This window comes from Mytilus edulis, chromosome 3 (genome assembly GCF_963676685.1).
Source record: "Mytilus edulis chromosome 3, xbMytEdul2.2, whole genome shotgun sequence".
Classification (NCBI taxonomy): Eukaryota; Metazoa; Mollusca; class Bivalvia; order Mytilida; family Mytilidae; genus Mytilus; species Mytilus edulis.
This window is the reverse complement of record NC_092346.1, coordinates 15742359-15751842: the sequence shown is the minus strand read 5'-3', so window position 1 is coordinate 15751842 and position 9484 is coordinate 15742359. Positions and strand designations below refer to the sequence as shown.

Here is a 9484-nt window from a genome sequence, read left to right as displayed (position 1 = left end):
TGGTCTTGTAAGTGTTTTCTACAATTTTCTTCAACATTTTGTGCCAAAAGTATCCCTATATGTAGCTCATTTACCATCTATGTGGTCACCTTGCAAACATTAACTTCCTAGACGACACCTTGTCAATGACATGTTACACAACTTAACGCAAGAAATATTATGGGCAGGTCTATGTAAACCACATGTTTTTTTTTACTTCAGGCTTTTGAATTTTGCAATATCACCAGATGAATTGGAGATCCAGTCTATAAAAAAGGCTAAACTGCAACGGGTAAGATTTGTTATACTGTCTCGCCTAAATAGACTTGAGATATACGCTTCAGAATGACAAACAAGTTGACTTGTGTGTTAAACTTTAGATAACTCTGACACTTAATTTATTTTGTAAAGAAAGGGAGAAAAAGGAATTAATTCATGACACACAATTCCTACATGTACTTGAAAACACCTAAAGCAAAGAAACAACACTTTTATTTCAGTTTTTCATCAGAAAATTAGCATTGAGACCTGCAACAGAGCAAAAGCTCAAACATCTTTGCAAAATCAAGTTTGTTTCTTTTAAAAAAAAGTTTCGTTTCTTGTGCCTATTAGACATTTTCGGAAACTATAGTTTACAATTACTTTTAAGTTGACGATGATAATTACAGGTAAACTTACCTGTGGTTAATCTCAAAATATCCAATGTCTCGAAAGATGTGGCGCTAAATGATTAATAAAAGAAAACAATGAGAGAAAATATTTTAATTTCAATGTGAAATCAGCTATTTATTAACAGTATTTAATCTGTTTTTAATCGTGTAATTCTGAATAAGAGCTGACTCTTAAGAAGGCTTTTAATATTTTAAGAACTTTCTTAGTCAAGGAGTTCTGATTGCTCAGCTGATTCCTGTTAACTAGCTGCATCAGTGATATGTTTTTGGCCTACCTTTCTTTGTCGTTGGAGCACTAAGTACGGGCTGCTGCTCGTCAAATAGTTATCCGCCCACTTTTTCCACTGCAGAAGGTTTTTGTTGCTCCCCTCTGCTTACACTACATGAAGATTATGTTAGTTTTTTTTTTGTCATCCGCGAATTTCATTTCAAACAACGGAGGTTTTCCATGAACCATCACTTGAACTTATATATAGGATTGTAGACGACGCCTTAAACACTTGGGAGGGAAACGATGTTTTTCAAATGTTTTCACAACATAGATACTCTTACAACAACTGGAGAAACACCCGAAAACCCTTTAGACGTATTAAAAAAAATAGAAATTTTCCAGCATAACACTGGTACGACACACGAACTTATTCTAGAAATAGAGTAATGTTGTTCATGCTTTGGCTAACACCATATCCCTGTTTTCCTTTGCTAACTTTAATTTTTTATGTAAACTTTACCAAAATACATGATGAAATTATTTGGCGTATTTCAGTGTTTTACCATCATTTTTATAATCTGGTACAGTGGCCATTTCTAAATGAATGGAGAGCAAAAGTGGGAAACTTGGAAAAGCTATTATTGGCAATGAACACTATACACGGTACCTCAACAGAAATTTACAGGTTACTAATTCAGCCTCAGAATTAAGCTTTATTTTTCTGGACATCGCCATTTTCCATATGATTGCATCCATACCATCGTTATCGATAATTTAGGCAAAATTTGTTATATTGATTCCGGGTTTTTGGGACATCAATCTAGCGAGCATCAGTTTTCATTGATGGGATTATCTGGTAGAAATAATGAGCTTGACTTTCCGGAAGAGATAGTTTTATTGGCTGATAAAATATTTCCTAATATATATCCTCTTATGACACCCTATAAATGACAACAAATAAAGCCAAAACCGGACAATTTAAAACGGAGGTGAAGAACATTGATAATGTTTTAAAAAACATACAGAGTAACTGTTGCATTTTCAGTTGTAGAATTGAAGAATTATAGAGGTATGGGACATTGGGAAGTCTTTGCAGACATTCCAGCACAAAACTCTGTCAAATTTCAAATATTTGTCCTGCTTTTAAAAGTTTTAATCGGTTTTCGAAAATGTCTTATAACATCCCTCAAAATATATCAAATGAAAATAATACTGCCAAGACTCAATAATGTTTAAATAACCAAACCAACCAAAGTACATTAGTTCCTTGCCTTAAATACGTAATAATGTACACGAGTAAAGATGTTTGCTTCTCTGTTTCAAAATAACAAGGTTTTTTTAAAAAGAATGTTGTAAAATTGATAGTATGTATAACAGAACAAAAATTAACATATGCACCTTATTCTTTCAAAACTAGAAAAAGTTTAAGGATTTTATAATATATCTAAAAATGGCTTTTAAATCTGTATGTAAAAAAAATATGAAAGGAAAAGTAAGGGTAAGCAGGCAATATTCCGAATATGTGACAAAAAATCAAAATAAAGACTATCGAAAATTCTTAATTTTTTTTGTGTGGTTTACGGTAATACGTATATGTCTAATAAATACCAAATACATGCCATATGGCTTTGAGGATGGGCTGCCATATCAAGTATTTAATGGTAAGCTTCTATAGTAAGTTTTTTTTTATGGTTTTAGAAATTGTCGTTTCTTATTATAGGATCCAACATCGCACAAAATCATAGAGAAGAGGCGACGAGATCGAATGAATAAATGCTTAGCAGAACTCGGTCAGCTTATCCCACCAAGCTACTTAAAACAGGTAAAATACTTAAAACAAAATTGAAATAGTTCAACTATCTGTTTATTGAATACCTGAAGCGGGTGTATCATTAGTGAGAAATATCTCACGGTTTTACTTTCTCTTATTCAGTTTTAGAGTATTGAGTATGAATACTTAATTTTATCATGAGTTTAAATATGGATTTGGTAGGTGAAGGGGAACCTCATATTTGAGGGTTCATTTATATACAACTGTCTTATTGACTTTTCTGTATAATTTTTCAAAACCATAAAATCAAAAGAATAAAAAAAAATCAATTGTTCCTGAATCCCGAAAAAAGACCTTAAATATATAAATGTCTTTGCAGTTGATTACAAGCAAATATCATAATTACTTCTATATTTCAGGGTCAAGGTCGTATTGAGAAGACAGAGATAATAGAAACGGCATCGAAAATTATACGAAACCTGTTAAACTTGCATAATTTCAGAGGTATGATACATTTTGGCAGTTTACATATTGAAAAGCTTCAGTGCAAAAAAGGAGCTGTAATATTTTCACAAGAAAAAATGAACTTCTACAGAAGTCAAGCAAGACTTAATACTCCCTCTTTTTAGCTATACTTCCATGGAATATGATTTAAACGTTCTGATTTCTACATTTTTATGAGATGATTTGATAAATAAGTATTGTAATTTCAAAAAAGTATTGCATTCATTTATTAAGGCGATTTTTGAAAATGGTCAAAAATGCGAGATTAATTATTGCAATTTCAGGAGGCAGACAAATAAAGACGGGGAATGGGGGTCACATAGTTCACATAATTTGTTTTAGTAAAGTAAAGTAGGAAAAGGGGTTATTTAAATTTTTCAAGTTTTTAAAACAATTTGCCTCTCCCCCTGGTCCCCATAAATTTGTTATAACCAAGTTTTACTGTGGAAAGTTTGATGGTAGCTTGTTACATTAGTCCCTTTTGTATAAGTTTTTGCCAATATAATAGAAGCAACTGAAATTAGATTATTATTATCCTTTAAAAATTATCAGTCATCATTGCATTGATATAATTATAGAAATGATGGAGAAGGAATTACCATCAAATCCATGCTGTCAGGAAAGTTTTTACATGGGATATACAGAATGTGAAGAGGACATACGACGACATTTAATTGACACAAAAGGACTGGATCCTAAAGATGTTTTCTTTCAGAGAATGACAAACCTTTTAGAACAGAACAGCAAGAAAATTCTCACGTTATCAACAAGTAAGAATCATTCGTTTTTGTAAAATGACATGAACTGATGATGATATTTAGCTACCTTTCACAAAGGGTCAGTTTGAGCTTTGCAACTCTAAATGACGATCGTCTTTCTTTTAACTTTGATTTTTTTTCTTAAACTGCTCTGTCTTTGCAAGTTAAATATACTCAGCCGCATCAATCGTTTGGGCACTTTGTTTCAAAATTGTGTCAGATGCTCTTGCCAATTAACCTACATGCTTTTGCTTCATGAATTCATAACACAGGATTTAGTCTGGTAAAATATAGCAACATTGTTTTACTTATTTCTTTTGCCTTGTTGACTTTCTTCTGACCTTGTTATGACCACTGTTATTTAAAAAATCTATGCTATTAGCACTCTTTTTTGGATGATATGAGATTTTGCTTAAATTTCTATATAAAAGATATAAAGAAATTCCTAATAACAGATGAGTTTTGTTTCAGTTGACTTACTTTTGACCAACTCTTGGACCTTGGACAATTTCATGTAAAATTACAGTCTTCCTGTTTGTTTTTAGTACTCCTATAGGACATAGTTCTCATATTGGGAGTACACTGATGTAATAATAAGTAGGAATAACATATCAGAAACGATTTCTGTTACTGTTTCGAAGATGAGACTGATCAGTTTTAAGTCATATTCATTTTATCTACATATAAAGGTATCTCATATTCTTAGTCGACTGATCAAGACTTATAGGACATAGTCTGAACTATTAATGTGAGGCCTTCTAAAGGTATAGAACCACTATTTCGGCCCGGTCAGAAAGAACATACAAGAAAGTAGTACATATTTTTAAACAAAATAGTTTTCTACGCATCTGTAACGTTGTCAATAAGTAAAATATTTGGGTAATTTGGGTAGCAAGTTAAAGCTTAAGGACTTGAGATCACTGTAGAACACTTGTTAAAAATTTGAATGATATTGAAAAAATATGAAATTAAGATAGGAGGGCATATTTTCCCTGTTGCTCAGATCAGAAGTACCTGTTTTTGAACTACCCAACTTCCAGGAACCAGCGTGCTCTATTATGAAATTAAAGGTACGTTAACTTTTTTTAACACAAGTCAGGATAAGGTACAGTTTTGACATGAAATTACTACCACTTTATTTAAACTTAAGAAAACATAGCTATGAATGCTTGAAGTTGCAGAATTTACCATAGAAAGCAAGGGGGCTAATAATTAGTGGTGTTATTCCTAAATTGCCATAGCACTATGATCTTTTTAAAATTATATAAAATTAATGGTAAATATTATACAATATGCAGGTAAGCGATACAAGCTCTTCTAAAATTGATCCTGTCCATCTTACAATTGAATAGTTGATACTTTGATGGACTGATTGTTTTTTAGAGTAGTACTCTCAGCAATACGCAAAGTCCTCATGATGTGATATATTAAAAATATATATTAAATTAGTTTTTTTAACCAGATGTGTGGTTCACTGTACATTTAAATGTGACAGATCCAACAGGCCATGGTGTCCTATAAACACTTATTCTTATTTGATTAGAAATAGAAACTACATCTAACATAAATAAAATTAATTACATCAGTATTTGTGTACTTGTAATGTACAAGAATATGAAAAGAAATCAAGTACAGAACTTGTTGCTTGCTCATATATATTTATTTATATATAAGTTAGAATTTGACATTATGGAAATTTTAGTCTTATAAACATCTTGTTTTTCATTTTGAAATTCTCTTCTAACACAGTTGTTTTCAGGACGCATTTTGTTATTTCAAGGTAAAGCATCTATTGTTTTAAAAATCATTATGTGGTTCATAAAATCATAGATCTGTGTACTGTTATTGACCTTAACAGGCAATATGATAACACTACTTCACAGATGCACGTGAAACACTTATAATTCTAATGATTCTCTTGTTATATTTCTGTGACGTGTGAACTAACTGTATTAACAGGCTATTGTCTATAATGTTTTGAATTTATTGAAAGTAAAGTTGAGTTCAGATTAGTGTATGAATTAGACTTCATTGAATTACTTATATCCCACTAAGTGATACCGTCTAGACAATAGTCTGTTATACAGTGTACATGTTACTGGGTGTAGAAACTAATACTTTATATTCCATATTAGTTGTGACTTCTTCTTCTTAGTCTTAGGCATAGCTGAAAGTCATTAAGAAAATTTCATGACCAGTTGTTCCATAGTTTATCTGAATATCTCTGCAGATACTCATGAATAGGGTGAGCCATTTAAAAACTGGTGATGCAATTTTCAAAATAATCTTCGGTTATGTTTAAGATTGGTTGAACAGTCGATAAGCACTGGTCCAGTACTAGTTTTTGCACTACAGATCTGCATGATGAATGTTTTATCTTGTAATTTAAATGGTTTAGTCTTGGAAGTTACCTAAGAAAAGAAAGAAAAAGATTTTCAGGTCGCTAATTGTGTATCATGTGTATTGTCTTATCAATCAGGTATCTCTGTTTAATTGTTGATTTTTCTAGGATATTTTGGTAAGTTTTGAATGTTGTGCATCCAATTTTGCTTCCCAACAAATACGATCATGTACATGGTTTTATATTTATATAAAACATATGTAGTATATTTTATTACTTGTAAGCATATTCGATATAACTTTTTAATTGATTTTTTTATGATATAAAATTAATGAACTAGTTTCTTATTATTTGATAATTTTTGATACTTATTCTAAAGGTGTTGCTAATTATGAATAAACAGATATGTTGTGTGTATGTCTTTTAACACAGCAACACAACAACAAAAAATTACTTGTAACATTTAGAGGTCAACATACAGTCTTCAACAAGATATATCTATACATAATGTCAGCTCTGATGGCCTTCATTCTTAGAAAGTAATGCAAGAAAGGTGGGGTTTTTCTCTTCACTTACACCTATCAATACTACACACATTTCATTTATTTTTTTTCTATTGTAGTGAAATCTGCATCTGACTTCCAAGATGTAAAGCCTGATAATTCCTTGATGTCGGAAGCAACAATGTCAAATTTTAACTCATCGCGAAATGGTCAAGTGGTGCAAGACATGGGAATTTCTGAAAACAGCATGGCCGTGATAACACAGGATAAACAGCTTTGTACCTTACTGAAGCCAACAAAACAAACATCCAGTCAAACATCAGGATACTGTAGTTCCAGTAATCAGTCATTTTCAGATGGAAGCTCATCATATATTACGCTGCAGTCTGTTCAGAGAGATACAGCAGAGAAAAATGAATGTTATCGGTCAAGAGGCAGTTCATGGTCCAGTGACCAGAATTCATCTGAAGACAGTAATAGACACAAGATTGATAACCACAAGTCACATTCTTACAAATTCAAACACAATATTACCAAAAGGTTTTCTCAAGAAAGACGTCCTTATCACCACAAAAGTGAGAAATCATCAGATTCAAGGGAAGATGGAAATGAACAAGGAAAGCAAAATAAAATGGGCTGTAGAACTTCCAGTCCCGGCACTCAACATAGTCAATATTTAGGATCTCAAAATAGTTCTACAGACAGTTATTGTGAGCAGAATAATGTTCTACGATATCAGAATGATTTTGGGAGTGATGGACGTTTTGATTCAAAACAGGCACCTCTTCCAGCCTTTGTACTTCATCCTCTTGGAACACATTATGTTCCAGTGACAATTCATCACACACATTTCAAAAATGTGTTTAAAGATGAAACAAATACTCCAGCATCAGCAGCATATCATCCCATTAGTATCCCTGTTAATTTCTGTGGTCCAAATGTTTCTATATATCCACATGTAGACCAGCAGCTCCTATTTGCTTCAGAACGACAGAAAGAGGAAACATACAGTGAAAATTCATAAAAATCGTTTTAAATAGAAAATTGAAAGACATTTATGCATATTAACAATTGTGGTGATGTTTGAAAATACATACTTTTAATGTTAAATTACCAATAGTCTTTGTTGTTAAGAAATGAACAATTCTTTATGAAACAGAATTTCAGCATTATGATGTTAAATTGTTGATACTTATACCTGAAGTGATGTTATAGCTGTTACTTTTTTCATGCACAACCTGAAGTGTTTATCCTCATTTTTTTGTACATTGATTAAAAAGAAATAAAAAGCAATTGAAAGGTTGCTATTTGTATATATTATTTTCTTGTATCATTTTTGCATATTTTATTATTTTAAGAAATTAACATTGAAGAATCAAGTATATGTGCAATAAATTTAATATAATATTTTTAATCGTTGTAATGCATTTTGTTATTAAAGATCAACTACAAATGTTATAACTCAACAATAAACACATTTCTTACATGTAGATTCTACAACCCTTAATATATCCATTAATTCAAATGTTTGTAAACAGGTAATTCTTTGACATATTCCCCATTTCCATTTTCCATTTTATTTTTTACAGAGTTTGTATTTAGTGCCGTGTGGAGACAGTAGAGTGCCTCTCCGTGCTTCAGGTTTAAGCTCCTATAATAAACAAGATAATGGAATGTGTGTCCGAGCGAGAACTTTTCTACGTTCATTATTTTAAGAATACTTATATAAATAGATATAGGAAGATGTGGTGTGAGTGCCGTTGAGACAACTCTCCATCCAAATAACAATTTATAAAAGTAAACCATTATAGATCAATGTACGGCATTCAACACGGAGCCACTCATATTTGACTATTCAGCCCCATTCTTCTATTTTGTCAGACGTCAGGCGCTACCCTTATATACTCTGGGTTTTTTTGTCCTCTGGTTTGTAGCTATCGTATTTTGTCGGTTATTTGATGATGGATAGCGTTTGACGTTATTAGCCGCACAGTTTTATCTATTTTACTTTATTCTATTCCTGTGTGCTGGTTCATATTCTGGACGCCAGTCTTTGCTCCTTTCAATTGGAAATACGGATAACAACATGAACAAAAAACAAATAATGAAACTGAGAAATGGAAAAATACTTAATACTAAACTCGAATAAAGAATAATTCTACACGTATCAATCTTCAAAATAGCTTATCTAAAAATACTAAAATCGCTAACATTTTTAGTAATAAAATTCGTGTTTACCCTTCTATCGATATGTGTCATGTCAAAAAATGACTTATATGTCCCCGTCTTTCCACCAACAATACGGTAAGGTCCAAGTGTAATGGTTTCACATTTTTCTTTAATTTTGGATCTGATATCAATTGAAAAACTAACAGCATTACCTATTTACTCACATGACACAAACCGAGATGTGGTATTCAGTACGTTGGTGAAACTGGACGCTATTTGTCTAAACTCACTCAAGAACACCTTTATCGTTTTAAGAATCACAATCATCCTATTTAATATTTAACAGTTCAACCTTTAGGAGTAGTAAGTACGCAGCCTGTGAAATCTCATTCAAAGTTTGTACGATCACAGAAAAAACTTGAATTAAGTTGGATAAAAAAAACTACAACAGTCTATCCTCTCGGTCTTAATGATACTATCATGGGATTTGGTAATATACCAAGAACCGATGATGTTAATATTTTGGATATAGTTTCTAAAACAGTTCATAAAAACCGTTCTCATGGGCGTAGAAAAA

At 31.8% G+C, this 9484-nt stretch overlaps 1 protein-coding gene across 1 annotated transcript; it reads left to right on the top strand.

The window, feature by feature from the left end:
* The first annotated feature begins 2587 nt into the window (after positions 1-2587).
* Positions 2588-8143, top strand: LOC139514793 (hairy/enhancer-of-split related with YRPW motif protein-like). Its single transcript, XM_071304417.1, has 4 exons — positions 2588-2683; positions 3052-3136; positions 3715-3906; positions 6858-8143. The coding sequence occupies exons 1-4, from the start codon at positions 2627-2629 to the stop codon at positions 7760-7762; spliced, it is 1239 nt and encodes a 412-aa protein (XP_071160518.1). The 5' UTR covers positions 2588-2626; the 3' UTR covers positions 7763-8143.
* The last annotated feature ends 1341 nt before the right edge of the window (positions 8144-9484 follow it).